At 40.5% G+C, this 18,570-nt stretch overlaps 1 protein-coding gene and 1 pseudogene across 4 annotated transcripts in view; one reads left to right on the top strand and one right to left on the bottom strand.

Annotated features, from left to right (window-relative positions):
- ATF7 (activating transcription factor 7) overlaps window positions 1-18,570 on the bottom strand; it is a 120,151-nt gene that overhangs the window by 91,749 nt on the left and 9,832 nt on the right. For all 4 annotated transcript variants that reach the window (XM_025402968.1, XM_025402967.1, XM_025402969.1 and 1 more), the window contains one exon: window positions 758-826. In XM_025402968.1, the coding sequence (XP_025258753.1) occupies window positions 758-805 (48 nt within the window). In that variant the 5' untranslated portion in view covers window positions 806-826. The remainder of the gene's footprint in view (window positions 1-757; window positions 827-18,570) is intronic.
- Window positions 7,755-8,296, top strand: LOC112634224 (annotated as a pseudogene).

The raw sequence follows: 18,570 nt of genomic DNA on the forward strand, positions 1-18,570 counted from the left end.
CAAAAGAAACTTTTTTTTTCCTTATTTGAAAAAATCCAAATAGATTCTGGCAAATTGGGGTTCACAATGAGTGGGTACATTATCAGCTGCCTCTCCAAATATGTTAAACAGACTTTTATATCCATGCAGGTTGAAGAGAAAACATTTCTTTTTTTTTTTTTTTTTTTTGAGTTTCACTCTTGCCACCCAGGCTGGAGTGCAGTGGCACAATTTCAGCTCACCGGAACCTCCGCCTCTCGGGCTCAAGCCATTCTCCTGCCTCAGCCTCCTGAGTGGCTGGGATTACAGGCATGCACCATCACACCCAGCTAATTTTGTATTTTTAGTAGAGACGGGGTTTTGGTCAGGCTGGTCTCAAACTCCTGACCTCAGGTGATCTGCCCATCTCGGCCTCCCAAAGTGCTAGGATTACAGGCGTGAGCCACCGCGCCCGGCATGAAGAGAAAACATTTCTAAACCTGCTTTGTATTTAGATGGACAGCTTTAGAAAAGAGGAGAGAGCAACATGTATTCTTCCACACTGTGTGGTGGGAAACAAACACCAGTAGAATAACAATATGGAAGAGAGCAAGGCAGATTTCATTACGGTAGAGTGCCTACACTTCCTCATAACTTGGATTTACACACTGCAAATCCTCTGATCTGATTACCTCCAGTGATCACGTAAAATACCGGCTTTAAACTCTTTGCCTTAGTGATAAAACAGCCACTTTGATTCACAACGAGACATTCACAATAAAGTATATTGTAAACGTACCTGTCCACAGCCCGGGGCATTGCACACAAACGGTCTGTCGTCTCCCATATTTCATATAGCAAAGCGGAGCTGAGGAGGGGGAGGTGGGGGAAAAAGTTATGTTAAATATGCTGGAGCAAAAAAAAAAAGTGCTTCAAAAATATCAACCCCAGAAACAGGTGTTCCACAAATGCATCTATCAAAGTTGTAAACACAGGCTACTTTGGGGAGACCCATTAGACAGGTGGCATATGATCTACTGTGTCTCAATTGAAACTTTTAATTAGAAAGATTGAGATCTAAATAGTCAAGGAGTTTCAAACCTTTGCTAGATTTTCCCTCTTTCTACTACAGTATATAACACACTCCTCCAACCTGCTGAATTACAACTAGTGCAATTCCTTATGTCAATAAATTCACTGAACGCTCGATGCGGAAGCCGTATTTCTGAACTAGAGAAGACCAAAATTTGTCATTTAATTAATTAAGGGATTATAGGAGGGGTGCTCCATTTTACAGGGCCATAATCTGGCTCCCTGGTGTATAAACTACGAGACTGTTGGCAAGGGCTGTTTATCCCATATTATTGCCAAAGAAAACAAAGCACCCATCCTATTGGGCTACATGGGAAATGGTTTTCATTAATAAAAAAATAAAAATAAAAACTGGGAGCCTCCTCCTCCCCCCACCAATCGTCTGTGGCAAATGGAGAAATATCGATGCCCTTCCCCCTCTGATTCTATTTACGGCTAGGTTTTTAAAAGCAGCAATAAAACAAATGTCGACTCTTTGGGGGTTTACTGGGAGAATATGTTCCGGCTGTTTGTGCTGCTCTCGACCAGTGTTCTTGGGCTGCTCTGTTGCAGCCAACAGATGTGTGCTGCTGCAGGGGTAAAAGAAATGGCACTAAAAGGCATCACCATCTATCCCTTCTATTCCTCTGAAGACTTTAACAGGGTTTATACTGGTTTTTAAATTATTGAAGCTAAACTCTCAAAGTGTTTATTGAAATTCTTTGTTGAAGAACAGTAATTCCAATCTGAATGTGTGGGAGAAATTTCTCATATTCCAACTAGGAATAAAAATAGAAGTGGAGATGGATAAAGATTAGAAATGCAAATCATAGTAAAAACAATTCCTAAAAGATAAACAGCATTTTGGAAGGTGGAAGAGAAAAATGAAGTGGGGGGTAAAAGTAGTCTTATAAACTCCTAAAGGATATTTTCAAACATCCTTCCATAAAAGAGAAAGGTATACAAAAGAATATGAACAAGGGAAGATGAGAGAGGAACTACAATTTGAATACGCCTGCAAATAACTTCAGAACTGTAACCAAATTTCAAATTTTTATCTTGGAAATAAACTGAAATGTTAGGACAATCTGTCAGGCTCGCATTGAAATAAAATGTTAATGTGCTAGACTGAATCTGGTAATCGGAAAACCATGCTTAAAACGCAGAGGGTAGCTAGGTAACATCTCTCCTACTCTCTTAGGACTCATTCTGGGGTTAGAAACCAGTATTTCTAGTGTCCAATCAGTAATTCCACAACTAATCAGTGTTTAAAATTGTGGGGTGCCCCATAAAATAGAAGGGGTTTCTTGGTCATCTTTCAGTGTGATAGAAACATGGTCTAACTAGGAAGAAAACTGATGCTACAGCACTGCTGTAATGGAACAGAGCCTGTACATACATACATGTACACAGATTTATATCACATTTAGCCAGGATAAATTGCTTCAATAAATTCTGTTCCTAGGAGAGGCCAGCTCAAGCTGATGATTGGGTACTGGGAAATGAGAGCTTCATTCTTCTTCACACAGCCCCAGGATGAGGGGGCTTTTCTGGTTGGTTGGTTTGTTTTAAATACATGATGTTTTTTTAGCACTTTCGGGAACTACAACATGGTACAAAATATGAGTAAACAAAAGTAAATAAATGCAATGACCAGGGCCATTAAGGCTGAAAACTCAGAGCACGTCTAGAAAGCAATTCATTTCCGGAAAAATTTGTAACTCCTGTGCTAGAGATAATTTCACTGAATGTCCCAGAATTTGCTTCCCTAATATAATCACAAAATGAGAATTTTATTTCAACAATGTCCTCTAATATATTTTCAACCAGGAAGTAAACTACAAGGGCTAGAGTAGACATAACACAAGGATCAGGCAGGATTCCTTACTTTTATCTTGGTTCTGTTATTTGATGCTAAATTTTCTCATTTTTCTACCTATTTAGAGGAGGGAAAGAGTTCTGGCTGAGAAGTGGGACAGTATTGGCATAGGAAGTGGTGAAATAAATTCTGGAATGGCTTCCCTCATATCACAAAATTCAAAATGTAACTTGGCTTTGCACAATCACATCACAATATATGGCTTACCAATTTTATTTGGTGGCACACTTACTAGAAAAGAGAGATGAAAAATCATTACTTTCTGAAAGAAAAAAAGCAAAAACAAAAAAATTGGGGGGAAAAAAGCAATAAAATCTAACAGAAGTATTTTCATTGTTCTTAAATATTCAATTGACAGCCACTAACTAGGATTTCCTGCTTCCTTCTAAATTTGCTGGCCTTTGTTTTACCATTTTCACCAAAGGAAGATCACAATGAGAGGAAGAAGCCTCTCTTCTTAAACACCCACAATTATTCTTAAATCATTCCCTCAATCTGTTGCCTCTTGTCGTTTCCATTATTCTTGTTTAAAAATTTTTTCACTGTACAGTGATTTTAAAAATTTAAGTATTTAACAAAAATAAGAATGATCTGTCTCCCCATTTAAAAAAAAAAAAATCCAGCTAACATCTTTTTTTAAAAACAATTTCTCCTTCACTCCTAGTCTGCTGCATCAATTGCTACATATAAAGAATGTCATTTTGCTGATTTCAATCTAACACTTAAATCTTTAATTATCAGTGAGGTCTCACTGATGCCATCTCAAAAACAAAAAGCAACACATTTCTGTAGTGTAAACAGACTGAGACATAAGTGAAATTTTGAAAAATAATACTGCCACTCACTAGAATTTAACTCACAGCTCATTTATAACTATTCTGCTTGACAAGCAGATCATGTGTCTGGGCATGGCACTCACAGTGTGTCATCTCCTTCCCAATCTATTCTTCAGGATGAAACATAAGCATTTTATAGAACTAAACAATAAATGACAGAAGAGGGATACACACACTAAGAAGCACTGACAAGGGGAAGTGGGCTGCTTTCAGCAAAGATCTTAGAACAGGGAAAACAAAAAAGCATAAAAAAACTGTCCCAGATGCCAATATCTGCAGAAAAGGCTCAGGTACTCAGTCACCAGAATTTTTTAAATGATTAAAAAAATTAACATTTACTCAAAAGAGAAAGTTATGTAAATGCTGGGAGAGAACTGAAGAAAACCCAAGGTTTAGAGAATGATTTTTAATAACTGAGATAATTTCATAAAATCTATGTTAGTTTTGTTAGAGACAGAGGTAGATCCTAAAATGGTCATTGTGCAAGAAAACAGATTTATGTATATCTAGATATTTGTCTATATCTATATATTTTAATCGACTAAGTATGGAGTCTGTCACTGAGGACTACAAAGTAAATTCTCTAAACCTGGTGTGGTATTACCATTACAATATAATTTAATAAGAAAAAAGAATGCAGACATGGTGTATTGTGATCATTTCTCTAGTAACCAACTAGAGAAATTGTTGGTAATAAGATGGCCCAACTCTAAGCAAGGAATAAAAGCCACACACAAACACATCCAGGGGCCTGTTTTCAGATTCCTAATGACAAAAAGCAGACACTGCTAGGTACAAAAAAATTAGAAGGATAATGTACTGTAAGTATCAGCGTCATAAAAATTTAGAAGATGTTAAGACTAGCTATCATTCATTCATTCAGAAACCACTAATAAGGAATGATCAAGTGCTAGCCAAAGTGGATATAAAAACAAAAAGACAATAGGCCTTCACACAAAAATAATTTTTTACTCATCTGTCATGAAAGACATTAAGAATGATGGCTTAATTTACAAGTTCAGTCAGTCAGAGGTTGATCAGTATACATATCATTTAGATGCTACTGTATATGGTCATTTATCAAATTATTTTGCTAGCAACTCCAGATTATAAAAAAGAGGAGTTAACAGTCTTAGTAAAAGATTTAACAAGGAGCCAGGCACAGTGGTTCACGCCTGTAATCCCAGAACTTTGGGAGGCCAACGCGGGCAGATCACCCGAGGTCAGGAGTTTGAGACCAGCCTGACCAACATGGTGAAACCCTGTCTCTACTAAAAATACAAAAATTAGCCAGGCATGGTGGTGCATGCCTGTAATTCCAGCTACTTGGGAGGCTGAGGCAGGAGAATCGCTTGAACCTGGGAGGCACAGTTTGCAGTGAGCCGAGATTGTACCATTGCACTCTAGCCTGGGCAACAAGAGTGAAACTCTGTCTCGAAAAAAAAAAAAAGATTTAACAAGGAAGAAGTTTGAAATTAATAACCATAATTTGCTTTTTGGATTATACATATTTAGTGAGTTTTAAAATTCATTAATTCACCAAATATTTTACTCAGTGCCTATGCACAGTGCCATATGTCCTAGACCCAAGTAATTCAAGAGCAAATGAGACAGACATGATTTCTGCCCTCACAGAGCTTACTTATATTCTAAAAGGAAGAAGCAAGTAATAAGCAAGTAAGCAAAATAATTTTAGATTAACAGCAGATAACTGCTATTAAAGGAAAATGAAAAGGTGATGTGTTAGTGACTGATGAGGGCTATTTTGGTTTTCTGACTAAAAAGGGAATGGCTGCATTATCTGTAATCAAAAGGGGAATGGGGTAGAATATAGAGATTTAGGTTAAAACTTCAGGAAGCCTTTCTTCTTACAATACAGTAGATATTCAATAAATATTTATTGATTTAATATTTAATAAATATTTAAAGCCTATATTTAAGTTTGCACTTAACTTCAGGTTTCTGCAGAAAGCTGCTGGATCCACAAAATATTTGCTATGCAGGTATTTATGTATTTAAGGCTACACATATTTTAAATCCATATTTAGGACTATCTTGTGTCTAAGGCACTTTTTTTTTTTTTTGAGACGGAGTCTCGCTCTGTCGCCCAGGCTGAAGTGCAGTGGCCGGATCTCAGCTCACTGCAAGCTCTGCCTCCCGGGTTCACGCCATTCTCCTGGCTCAGCCTCCCGAGTAGCTGGGACTACAGGCGCCCGCCACCTCGCCCGGCTAGTTTTTTTTTTTATATTTTTAGTAGAGACAGGGTTTCACCGTGTTAGCCAGGATGGTCTCGATCTCCTGACCTCGTGATCCACCCGTCTCAGCCTCCCAAAGTGCTGGGATTACAGGCTTGAGCCACCGCGCCCGGCCAATACCTAAGGCACTTTTTATGACCACAGTCAACCAAGTCTATGCTTTTATCACCCAAATAACATGAAGCTCTGTAGTTTTTGGTTACAGTGCTAAAAATGGAAAGAAGGGAGAAATTTGTCAAGTTAACCCCAATCAAACCTTGAAAACCTCACCTAGAGCTATTAAGATACATGTTCAAGTACAAGATAATGCCAATAGAGTATGCAGCAGAAAGGGCACTTTTTTTTTTTTTTTTTTTTTTTTGAGATGGAGTTTTGCTCTTGTTGCCCAGGCTAGAGTGAGTGCAATGGCACGATCTCGGCTCACTGCAACCTTCGCCTCCCGGATTCAAGCGATTCTCCTACCTCAGCCTCCTGAGTGGCTGAGATTACAGGCATGCACCACCACACCTGGCTAATTTTGTATTTTTAGTAGAGACGGGGTTTCTCCATGTTCGTCAGGCTGGTCTCCAACTCCTGACCTCAAGTGATCTGCCTGCCTCGGTCTCCCAAAGTGCTGGGATTACAGACATGAGCCACTGTGCCTGGCCTGGCACTTTTATATAGTGCTTTTGGCAGTACATATTTTGATGATCTTTCTGGAAGTCAATTTGGCAATATTTACATTACATGTCTTAAAATGTTTTATATCCTTTGAACAGTTCATTCTTCTTTCAGACTCTCTAAAGATAAAACCAGACATGTGGACCATTTTTGCATTGAGTGTTTAACCACAGTCATCTTTACCACCAAAAAAGAATAGGAATTAAATTAAATAAGAATGGATAAATATAAATTAAGGTACTGCCTTATAATAAACTATATTTAAGTTATAAAGAATAACATTTTGAAAACTAAAAATATGAGAAAATGTTGTATGTTAAACAGGAAAAAAATCAATATAAAATTGTACATGCACCATAATTGTAAATCTATAAAAAAGTAAACAAAATAATAAGCATTGAAAAGATAAGGGAATTAACATCAAAATGTTAATAATGGTTATCTCTGGATAATGGTATCCTAGGTGATTCTATTTTCTTCTTTGTACTTTTAGTATTTTTCAAAGTCTCTACAATAATCACAGACTGGTCTTAATAAGTCAAAAAATTATAATGTAACCTAATAAGAAAAAAGAATGCAGATAGGCATGATTGAAAAAAGTCTGAGTTGGTGGGGTGCAGTGGCTCACTCCTGTAATCCCAGCAGTTAGGGAGGCCTAGGTGGGTGGATCACGAGGTCAAGAGATTGAGACCATCCTGGCCAACATGGTGAAACCCTGCCTCTACTAAAAATACAAAAAAATTAGCTGGTATAGGTTGCAGTGAGCCAAGATCGCGCCACTACACTCCAGCCTGGCAACAGAGTGAGACTACATCTCAAAAAAAAAAAAAAAAAAAATTAGCTGGGCGTGGTGGTGCACGCCTGTAGTCCCAGCTACCCAGGAGGCTGAGGCAGGAGAATCATTGAACCCAGGAGGCGGAGGTTACAGTGAGCCGAGATTGCGCCACTGCACTCCAGCCTGGCGACAGAACAAGACCCCGTCTCAAAATAAAAAAAGAAAGAAGTCTGAGTTTAAAAAAAGAGGTCCGGCTTCTTCTACAAGTATGGAGAAGGCAAAAGGCAAGGAGGAACATCAGCAAAGGGAACCAAAGAAAAATGTCTGTCAAAGGCAATAAAGTGCTCTGTCCTAAGAAGGCGGCAGAGTACACTGACAACCCCAGACTTCAGAAGAAGATACCAAATCCGTCCATTACCCTCTAAACTGCCACCTGTTAATCTGATTCACTGGGACATTCTGCGGGCCTGGTGCCAACAATTGAAGCTGAGCTCCAAAGGCCAGAAATTGGATGCATATAGGCGTCTGTGTGCCTTTGCCTATCCAAATCAAAAGGATTTTCCTAGCACAGCAAAAGAGGTCAAAATCTGGAAATCATTGCAAAAAAAAATTAAAGGTGGCAAAAGGGGAAACGTCCCTGCAAAGTTCTGAGACACATCATCCTCCTGAAGTGGCCCTTCCCCCTGCGGAGGGGCCGCCTGCCCTGGAAGATTCCATTGCTCTCCTTGAGGGAGTTAATACAGTTGTGGTGACAACTTCTGCCCCAGAGGCTTTGCTGGCCTCCTGGGCGAGAATTTCGGCCAGGGCGAGGATGCCAGAGGCAGTGGAATCTCCACAAGAGGCCTGTGTAACAAGGTCTTAATAAAAAGCCTCCAATGGGAATAGAATATCAGGAAAAAGGCCACATCTATGGTAATTAATGGCAGAAAGTCTAGAGAGGCGGATTCTGTGGGCCTGCTGACAGGTGAACTCTGGTCCTCTGCACACCTGTTTATGGGTCATGCTGACTCGTGGGGTGGCAGATGTTAGCCTAAGAGCCCTAGTAGTGCCTGTTGCTTTGTGAGTGGAGATAGAGACTCTCAGATTTAAAAACAGAAAAACGTTTCGCAAATTACCATAAATTGTAGTTAATATGTAGAAAAACTCATTCATACTATTTTTCTAAAATAGACACGACTTCAGCAGCAGCTCTTTTTTGTTTTGTTTTGTCTTCTGAGACAGTGTCTCACTTTGTTGCCCAGGCCGGAGTGCACTTGTGCAATCTCAGTTCAGGGCAATCTCCGCCTCCTGAGTTCAAGTGATTCTCCTGCTTCAGCCTCCCGAGTAGCTGGGATTACAGGCACCTGTTACCACACCCAGCTTTTTTTTTTTTTTTGAGACGGAGTCTCGCTCTGTCGCCCAGGCTGGAGTGCAGTGGCTGGATCCAGGTCACAGCAAGCTCCGCCTCCCGGGTTCACGCCATTCTCCTGCCTCAGCCTCCCGAGTAACTGGGACTACAGGCGCCTGCCACCTTGCCCGGCTAGTTTTTTGTATTTTTTAGTAGAGACGGGGTTTCCCCATATTGGCCAGGCTGGTCTCACACTCCTGGACTCAAGTGATCTACCCGCCTTGGCCTCCCAAAATGCTGGGATTATGGGCATAAGCCACTGTGCCTGACCTTCAACAGGTCTTTTAAGTGAGAAGTCCTTCAGCTGAGCATTGTGAAGGAGTTGAGTAAAATGGTAGTTGGCTCTTGTGCTCAATTTTCTCTTCCTCTGAACACTGACTACTTTAGGAGCTGCTTCATTCCAATTGCAATTTCATAAAACGTAGAGTATTTTAAGGCAAAGAAAGGCTGTTAATTCTCTCCCTCCCTCAAACACACGATTTTTAATATTCGAAACAATATTTTTCAAAGTTCTCTTAATAACCTGAGATTTCTATGGTTTGACTCCAGGATCAAAACACAAGGGACTTTGTATTACTTCACTTATAATTGTTTCGTATATTTCTGGTGTTTAAAATGTCTAAGGTTGCTTCCCACTCATAAATATATAATATATTGAACTTAAAATGTGTTTATTAACCGATTCTCCATAAACAAAAATAAGATGTGTATATAAAATAATTCATCTGTTGTATTTAGGGAACCATATTCATTACATGCAAATTTTATTGTTAGTGTTCTTAACTCAAAAGTAGGAGTAAACCAAAATGTGTGATTTTTCTTTTGTATGACTCATTTGTTTGTTCTTTATTAGCTGGCGGTATGGGTTGGATCATTTGTTTTTAAAACTACTTAGGTACGATTGACATACCAAAACTGTACATTTTTAATGTATCCCATTGAGTGTACTTAATTTCTAATTTTTTTGTGTACTTCCTAAATTTATAGAACTGTGAGGACTGGGAACAGATCTGTTTCTCACTTGTCCTGATTTAATGACAGTTTCCAACATTGTTTTATTATTACAAGTACGGAATCTTTATTATTTTATTTTATTTTGCCCCTTTAATGAAGATACTAAAAATAATGCACTGGAGGGAGTGGCAGAGTTGGAAAATTTGTAACCATCATAATACAGATGTAATAGGTTTGGGAAAGGATCCTCAAAAATGTTAAAGCAAGGGAGGAAAGTTTGTTGAGAAGCAAGATGTTCTTCTCTCCTGGACTGCATTGGTTATTGGTGGTCAGAATTGTTCAGTGTAACAAATAATAAGACTTTTTTTCTTAAAAAAAAAAAAAAAAAGTCCATATCTGTCTGACTATTCTAAAGCACTAAACAGTATATTTAAAAATTATACAAAACTACTCATTTTCTAACTACAAAGTAACAGAACCAAGTGACAAATTAAGTTCAAAAAAGGCCATAAAAAAATTCTAAAATTACAAACCATTTCATATAGAAACAAACACGGTGGAAACTTGTTTATCAACACACAAGGTAAAACAGGCAATTCAAAATAGCTCCTCCTTTTGTTACCTTCCAGGATCCATTTTCACAATCCCATGAATATTCCCTAACAATTATGCTTATACCAGACAATTAGAAATTGCCCCAACCATGCATCACAAAGGGAATATAGAGCTGAAACCAAGTTTAGCAGGTACTGAATACCTTTCAACTCAGTATAAACAAGCTGAAAAACTTAGAAAGGTACCCAAACAGAGCTCTATGGGCTCCATTTCTTTGTGATAATAAAAAGAAATTATATGCAAACAGCTCTCTTCTAAACACACAACTTCAGTTACCACGTTTCAGACTGTAAGAAAATTTAGCTGCCATTAAGCAAAGAGTACAAATACAAGTTCTTCGCCACAGCAGTCTCAACATTTTATATTCTCCATAGGATACTCAGTGCTGCTCTGATTTCCATTACATCTAGCAAACTGACTTAAGATTCCAGTTAACACATGAACTATAATGCAGGTTATGGGAACCCCAGAAAACAAAGTAGACTACTCAAGTTTTACTAGGCAGTAGATTATTTAGGTATTAAAATTTCTGTTCATAGGCCAGGTGCCATGGCTCACACCTGTAATCCCAACACTTTGGGAGGCTGAGGTCAGAGGACAGCTTGAGGTCAGGAGTTCAAGACCAGTCTAGGCAACAAAGCAAGAGCCTTTGTTTTCTTTTTCTTTTTTTTCCTTTTCTTTCTTTCTCTCTCTTTTTTTTTTTTTTTTGAGACAGAGTTTCGCTCTTGTTGCCCAGGCTGGAGTGCAATGGCGTGTTCTCAGCTCACCACAACCTCTGCCTCCCAGGTTCAAGCAATTCTCCTGCCTCAGCCTCCCAAGTAGCTGGGATTACAGGCATGCGCCACCACGAGTGGCTAATTTTGTATTTTTAGTAGAAATGGGGTTTCTCCATGTAGGTCAGGCTGGTCTTGAACTCCCGACCTCAGGTAATCTGCCCACCTCAGCCTCCCAAAGTGCTGGGATTATAGGCATGAGCCACCGCACCCAGCCACGAGACCCTGTTTCTTAAAAAAAAAAAAAAAATTAGCCACCCAACCCACAGTGGTGTGTGCCGGTAGTCCTAGCTACTCGGGAGCTCGGGAGACCGAGATGAGAGGATCCCTTGAGCCCAGGAGTTCAGGTTGTAGTGAGCCATGATCACAGCACAGCACTCCAGCCTGGGTGACAGACTGGGACTCTGTCTCAAAAAAAAAAAAAAAGCTCATAAATTCCGGACTAATTTTCCATTGAAGTATTTAGCATAATAGTTTAGCATATATTATCTTATTACTAAATCAAATGTCCCAAAAGGATATGCTGAAAGCATATATGTACCACTATAATCTTAAACTAATTAGCCTTATTGTTTTAAATCTTACGCTTTTTTTTTTTTTTATTATTTTTAAGACAGGGTCTTGCTCTGTCACGCAGGCTGGAGTGCAGTGGTGTGATCTCGGCTCACTGCAACCTTTACTTCCTGGGTTCAACAGATTCTCATGCCTCAGCCTCCTGAGTAGCTGGGACTATAGGCATGCGCCACCATGCCCGGCTAATTTTTGTACTTTTAGTAGAGATGGGGTTTCACCATGTTAGCCAAGCTGGTTTCGAACTCCTGACCTCAAATGATCTGCCCACCTCGGCCTCCCAAAGTGCTGGTATTAGAGGCGGGAGCCACCGCACCTGGACTTTAGCCTTATTGTTTTATATCGGTGTTTTGTAAAGCACTTGCTAACAGACTGGAAAACTGAGGCAGAGAGTTACAAAAAATATATATAGGCAAAAAAAAGGCAACGGGTTAAGGTAGGTCTGATCCTAGTTAGCTGTTCTCATACATTCCAAACAAGATACAAAAATGGACTGGGTGCAGTGGCTCACACCTGTAATCCTAGCACTTTGGGAAGACGAGGCAGGTGGATTACTTCAGGTGAGAAGGTGGAGACCAGCCTGATTAACATGGTGAAACCCTATCTCTACTAAAAATACAAAAATTAGCCAGGTGTCATGGCGGGCACCTGTAATCACAGCTACTTGTGAGGGTGAGGTGGGAGAATCACTTGAACCCCGAAGGCGGAGGTTGCAGTGAGCTGAGATCGCACCACTGCACTGCAGCCTGGGCAATAGAGTTAGACTCTGTCTCAAAAAAAAAAAGATACAAGAGTGGACACCACATCTTTTTATAAACCCTAAAACTAGTTACAACTGAATCATGTTTTACCAACACTTCAGAGCACAACAGGTACTATTATATCTGCTTATTATATATAAACATGTTACATATGCTTATTATATAAATAAATGTCCTGAAACATGAATTTGAGGGGTTACATGTTCTGGGGTATCATTTTATTTAGGAAAATTAAGTGATGTTCATAGTTTGGTTTTTTTGGTGGGTTTTTTTTGTTTGTTTTGAGAAAAGGTCTCGCGGTCACCCAGACTGGAGTACAGTGGCATGATCACAGTTCACTGCAGCCTTGACCTCCTGGGCTCAAGAGATCCTCCTGCCTCAGCCTCTTGAGTAGCTGGGACTACAGGTGCACACTACCATGCTCAGGTCTTTTTTTTGTTTTTTTGTAGAGACAATGGGTCTCGCCATGTAGCCCAGGCTGGTCTCAAAACTCCTGGGCTCAAGCGATCCTCCCGCCTTGGCCCTCCCAAGGTTTTGGGATTACAGGGGTGGGCCATTGTGCCCAGCTAATATTCACATTTTTAACATTAAGCATGTTTTATTATAATTATTTTAAAATTCATAATCCAGGCTGGGTGTGGTGGCTCACATCTGTAATCCCAGCACTTTAGGAGGCCATGGAGGGTGGATTATGAGGTCAGGAGATCGAGACCCTCCTGGCCAACATGGTGAAACCCCGTCTCTACTAAAAATACAAAAATTAGCTGGGCATGGTAGCATGTGCTCGGGAGGCTGAAGCAGGAGAATAGCTCAAACCAGGGAGTTAGAGACTGCAGTGAGCTGAGATCACGCCACTGCACCCAGCCTGGTGACAGAGCAAGATTCCATCTCCAAACAAACAAAAAAATTCTTAATCCCGTAATAGCATATATGAAAGGTTAGCAAACTTCAACTCATGGGCCAAATCTAGCCTATCACCTATTTTTATATGGCCCACAAACTAAGAATAGTTTTTAAATTTTTCTTTTCTTTTCTTTTTGAGACAGAGTCTCACTCTGTTGCCCAGGCTAGAGTGCAGTAACGTGATCTTGGTTCACTGCAACCTCTGCCTCCCGGGTTCAAGCAATTCTCATTCCTCAGTCTCCCGAGTAGCTAGGATTACAGGCATGTGCCACCACGTCCAGCTAATTTTTTCAATTTTTAGTAGAGACAGGTTTTCACTGTGTTGGCCAGGCTGGTCTCAAACTCCTGGCCTCAAGTGATCTGCCCGCCTCAGCCTCCTAAAGTGCTGGTATTACAGACATGAGCCACCACGTCCAGCCAGTTTTTACATTTTTCAATGGTTGAAAAAAATTGGAAAGAATATGTTGTGATATATGAAAATTATAGGAAAACAGCTGCACTTCTTTTTCTTTTCTTTTTTTTTTTGAGAAGGAGTCTCGCTCTGTCACCTAGGCTGGAGTAAGGTGACACCATCTCAGCTCACTGCAATCTCCACCTCCTGGGTTCCAGCAGCTCTCCCACCTCAGCCTCCCAAGGACCTGGGGCTACAGGCACGCACCACCACACCCAGTTAATTTTTGTATTTTTAGTAGAGATGGGGTTTCACCATAGTGGCCAGGCTGGTCTTGAACTCCTGACCTCAAGTGATCCTCCTGCCTTGGCCTCCTAAAGTGCTGGAATTACAGGTGTGAGCCACCGTGCTCAGCAGCTGCATTTTTCTTTTTCTCTTTTTTTTTTTTAAGACGGAGTCTTTTGCTGTCACCAAGCTGGAGTGCAGTGGCTCGATCTCGTCTCACTGCAACTTCTGCCTCCTGGGTTCAAGCGATTCTCCTGCCTCAGCCTCGTGAGTAGCTGGAACTACAGGCATGTGCCATCACACCTGGCTAATTTTTGTATTTTTGGTAGAGACGGGGTTTCACCATATTGGCCAGAATGGTTTTGATCTCCTGACCTCATGATCCACCCACCTCAGCCTCCCAAAGTGCTGAGATTACAGGAGTGAGCCACCGTGCCCAACAGCTGAATTTTTCAAGGTTGGTGCTGTAAGACTACTGTTCTCAAAGTGGGCTCCAGGGATCCCTACAGTTCTTGCAGGGGGTTCATGAAGGTTAAAATCATTTGTGAGTAAAAGATCTATTTAAAGAGCAAGCTAGGCTGGGCGAGGTGGCTGGCCGGGTGCAGTAGCTCTCGCCTGTAATTCCAGCACTTTGGGAGGCTGAGGTGGGCAGATCACCTGCAGCCAGGAGTTGAAGACCAGCTTAGTCATCATTGTGAAACCCTGTCTCTACTAAAAACACAAAAATTAGTAGGGCATGGTGGTATGCACCTGTAGTCCCTGCTACTCGGGAGGCTGAGGCACAAAAATCGCTTGAACCTGGGAGGCAGATGTTGCACTGAGCCAGTATCATGGCACTGCATTCCAGCCTGGGTGACACAGTGAGACTCTGTCTCAAAAAAAAAAAAAAAAAGGCAAGTGAGGCCAATGCATTTTTAAAAAATTTCCCAATGATAGCTGTTTATCCTGAGCCAATGCATTTTAACATAGCAGTACTAAAAAGTTCACAGATGTGGTTTCAAATTCTATACCACAGCTAACCTTTATGAAACTATCACTTTCCAGATTTTACGTAGTATCAAAGAAGACTATATACAATTACCTGAAAATAATCCTTTCTTTTCCCATTACATTGTTTTCTTCATATACTTAAACCAAAATGACATATCTTAACAGATTGAATGCAGAAGCAGATATGAGAATCCAGCTGTGTTCTATTTAGCCAGACATTAAAGAGATCTGAAGTCCTTCCCCCAAATTCTTTTTAAACTATATATTTTTGTTAACATGTAATGGGTTTGTTCTTATTTTAAAGTAAATTAATAAATATTTTAAAAACTTATCTCATAATTGCTAATATATTAAGTATCAACAGATATAACCCAGATAAACAAATACTCTTTGGAGTCCTCAATAATTTTACTTTATTATTTTATTTTTTTTTGAGACAGGGTCTCACTCTGTTGCCCAAGCTGGAGTGCAGTGGCACAATCTCAGCTCACTGCAACCTCTGTCTCCTTGGCTCAAATGATCCTCCTACCTAAGCCTCCTGAGTAGCTGGGACTACAGGAGTGCACCAACAAACTCGGGTAATTTTTTAAATTTTTGTAGAGACGAGGTCTCACTATATTACCTAGGCTAGTCTCAAACTCCTGGACTCAAGCAATCTCTCCACCCCCACCTCAACCCCCGAAAGTGCTGGAATTACAGGTGTGAGCCACTAGGCCTGGCCCTCAGTAATTTTTAAGAATATTATGGGGTGAATTCTGAGACCAAAAAGTTTGAGATCCACTGCTTTAAGAAATACACAAGCAGTAGAGGGCCCTAGATTGATCAATCAGAAGGCTGAAATTAATTTCTGGATTTCAAGCTCAGACATGCAGAAACTGGCTTCAAAGAAAGGAGCCAGCTTAAATAGACCAAATAGTTTTGCAGCAAATGACTGAAGACAGATGAGAGTGAGAATTAGGCTGAATCATGTTAGGCAACACATAGCCAAAGCTTAGAACCTATCTGGAAGCAGCTTTATACAGGCAACTACCTGAAGTTTCTTTTAAGGCTCTCTAGGCTTTCAGAGGATTCCAGGACTATTTTGAGCTATCCCCAGAAAGGTTAATAAAGCAAAAACAAAGAAGCAACAACTTGCTAAAGTGACAGCAGGAAGCAAAGTTAGAAATAACTGGAGAACATTATATTTATCTATGTTTGGCCTCACTGTGCATTTTAGAAGTTAAAAAACTCCTGGAAACTGATAGGATGCTGAACAAAAACTAAACAAAAAATTCTGTTTTTTTCCTGCTCATTTTCAGATAAAGTATGATCCTCAAAACAATAAGCCAAAAGTAATCAACCCCAAAACACTGATCTTTTAAAATTATCTTTTAATTTAAAGGACCAATTTAAAATCTTAAACAGGCTGCAAAGAACAAAAAACCTGACAGGCTTTAATATTAAAGTATAAGCTTGGTTCTGGGTAGGAAACAGCTGCACTATCCCACAACGACAATCGCTGAGACACTTAGAAGTTCTCAGGAAAAAATATTTATTTCCTAAGTCTGTCCACATATTTTCAACAGTGATCTATTTGGGGTTATTCCAATGCTCGCCAATTCACTCTCACCAGTCCCAAACATGTACGTGTAAAGTATTAGCAAACTACTGTTAACCAAAACTTTAAAAAATAAGTTGAAGAAAATGGTGCTGGCTGGGCACGGTGGCTCATGCCTATAATCCTAGTACTTTGGGAGGCCAAGGCAGGCAGATTGCCTGAGGTCGGGAGTTCAAGACCAGCCTGGCCAGAATGGTGAAACCCTGCCTCTACTAAAAATACAAAATTAGCTGGGCGTGGTGGCAGGCACCTATAATCTCAGCTACTTGGGAAGCTGAGGCAGGAGAATCGCTTGAACCCAGGAGGCAGAGGTTGTAGTAAGCAGAAATTGTGCTATTGCACTCCAGCCTGAGCAACAGGGCAAGACTCTGTCTCAAAAGAAAAGAAAAAGGAAAAAGAAAAAAGAAAAAGAAAATGGTGCTACAGGAGTCATGTTGGTACCACAAATACGATGTTAAATAAAACCAACAAGGTGTCATTCAAGTTTGATACAACTTAAATAAATATTACTGGCAAGAAACTTGGTACCAACATGAATCATTTACAGTAATTAATTATGTCACATTCAACAAATCATCCTGATTTTATAATACAGTTACGGGCTGGAAGTGGTGGCTCACACCAGTAATCCCAATATTTTGGGAAGCTGAGGCAGAAGGATCGCTTGAGGCCAGGAGTTTTAGACCCCTCGGCAAGAAAGTGAAATCCTTTCTCTGCAAAATAATTAAAGATTGGCTGGATTGGAAGCGAGGCGGTGTGTGTCTGCAGTCCCAGCTACTTGGGAGGCTGAGGCAGGAGGACTGGAGGATCACTTGAGCACAGGAGTTCAAGGCTGCCAGTGAGCTACGATCACGCCACTGCACTCCAGCCTGGGTGACAGGCCCAGACCCATCTCTAAAAATAATAATAATAATAATAATAATAATGAGTCAGACATATTCCTATTTCAAAAAGAATGGTTGTGCCCTATTTTTCAATCTGACAGAATGTTTTTTTCTTACTGCATGGTAATTTTTAAGGCCCCGCAAAAATTGACCGGTTTAGCACACAAACATTCCCTGTCTACTACAGCGAAAAGAAGCAATCTATCAGATCAGGAGAAAACAGTAAGTAATTCCATTCAAAGGAAGCAAGCGGGGTTTTGTGAGAAGGTGGGGCTGTGGCAAAACATGTTACCACAGATGTCCATGCCACAAGCTCATGAAATGACTTTTTTAGCTAAATCTTGGCTCCTGTTAGTTTAGTTTTTGGTTTTTTTGAGCCAGGGTCTCACTCTGTCACCCAGGCTAGAGTGCAATGGCGTGATCTCAGCCCACTGAAACCTCCGCCTCCCAGGCTCAAGTAATCCTCCCTCCTTGGCCTCCCAAGTAGCTAGGACTAAAGGCGTGCACCACCAAGCCCAGCTAATTTTTAAATTTTTTTGTAGAGATGGGGTCTCCCTGTGTTGCTTAGGCTGGTCTCAAACTCCAAGCTCAAGCAATCTGCCTGCCTCAGCCTCCCAAAATGTTGGGATTACATGTGTGGGCCACCTCACCCAACCTACACTTTCATAGACTTTCACGATATTTATTAAGAAGAGATGCAAAAAAAAAAAAGAGATGCAGTATTGAACAGAAAAAAAGAAACTTTATGCACATTCTGGTTTCAAATGTATGGGAACACTGAGGATTAAAATTGCCAACAGATGAGAAAAAGCGTGGCAGGCACGGTGGCTCATGCCTGTAATCCCAGCACTCTAGAAGGCTGAGGTGGGCGGACTGCCTGAGTTCAGGAGTTTGAGACCAGCCTGGGCAACACAGTGAGACCCCATCTCTACTAAAATACAAAAAAAAAGGCCAGGCGCAGTGGCTCACGTCTGTAATCCCAGCACTCTGGAAGGCCGAGGCGGGTGGATCATGAGGTCAGGAGAT

Source organism: Theropithecus gelada, chromosome 11 (assembly GCF_003255815.1).
Source record: "Theropithecus gelada isolate Dixy chromosome 11, Tgel_1.0, whole genome shotgun sequence".
Lineage (NCBI taxonomy): Eukaryota > Metazoa > Chordata > Mammalia > Primates > Cercopithecidae > Theropithecus > Theropithecus gelada.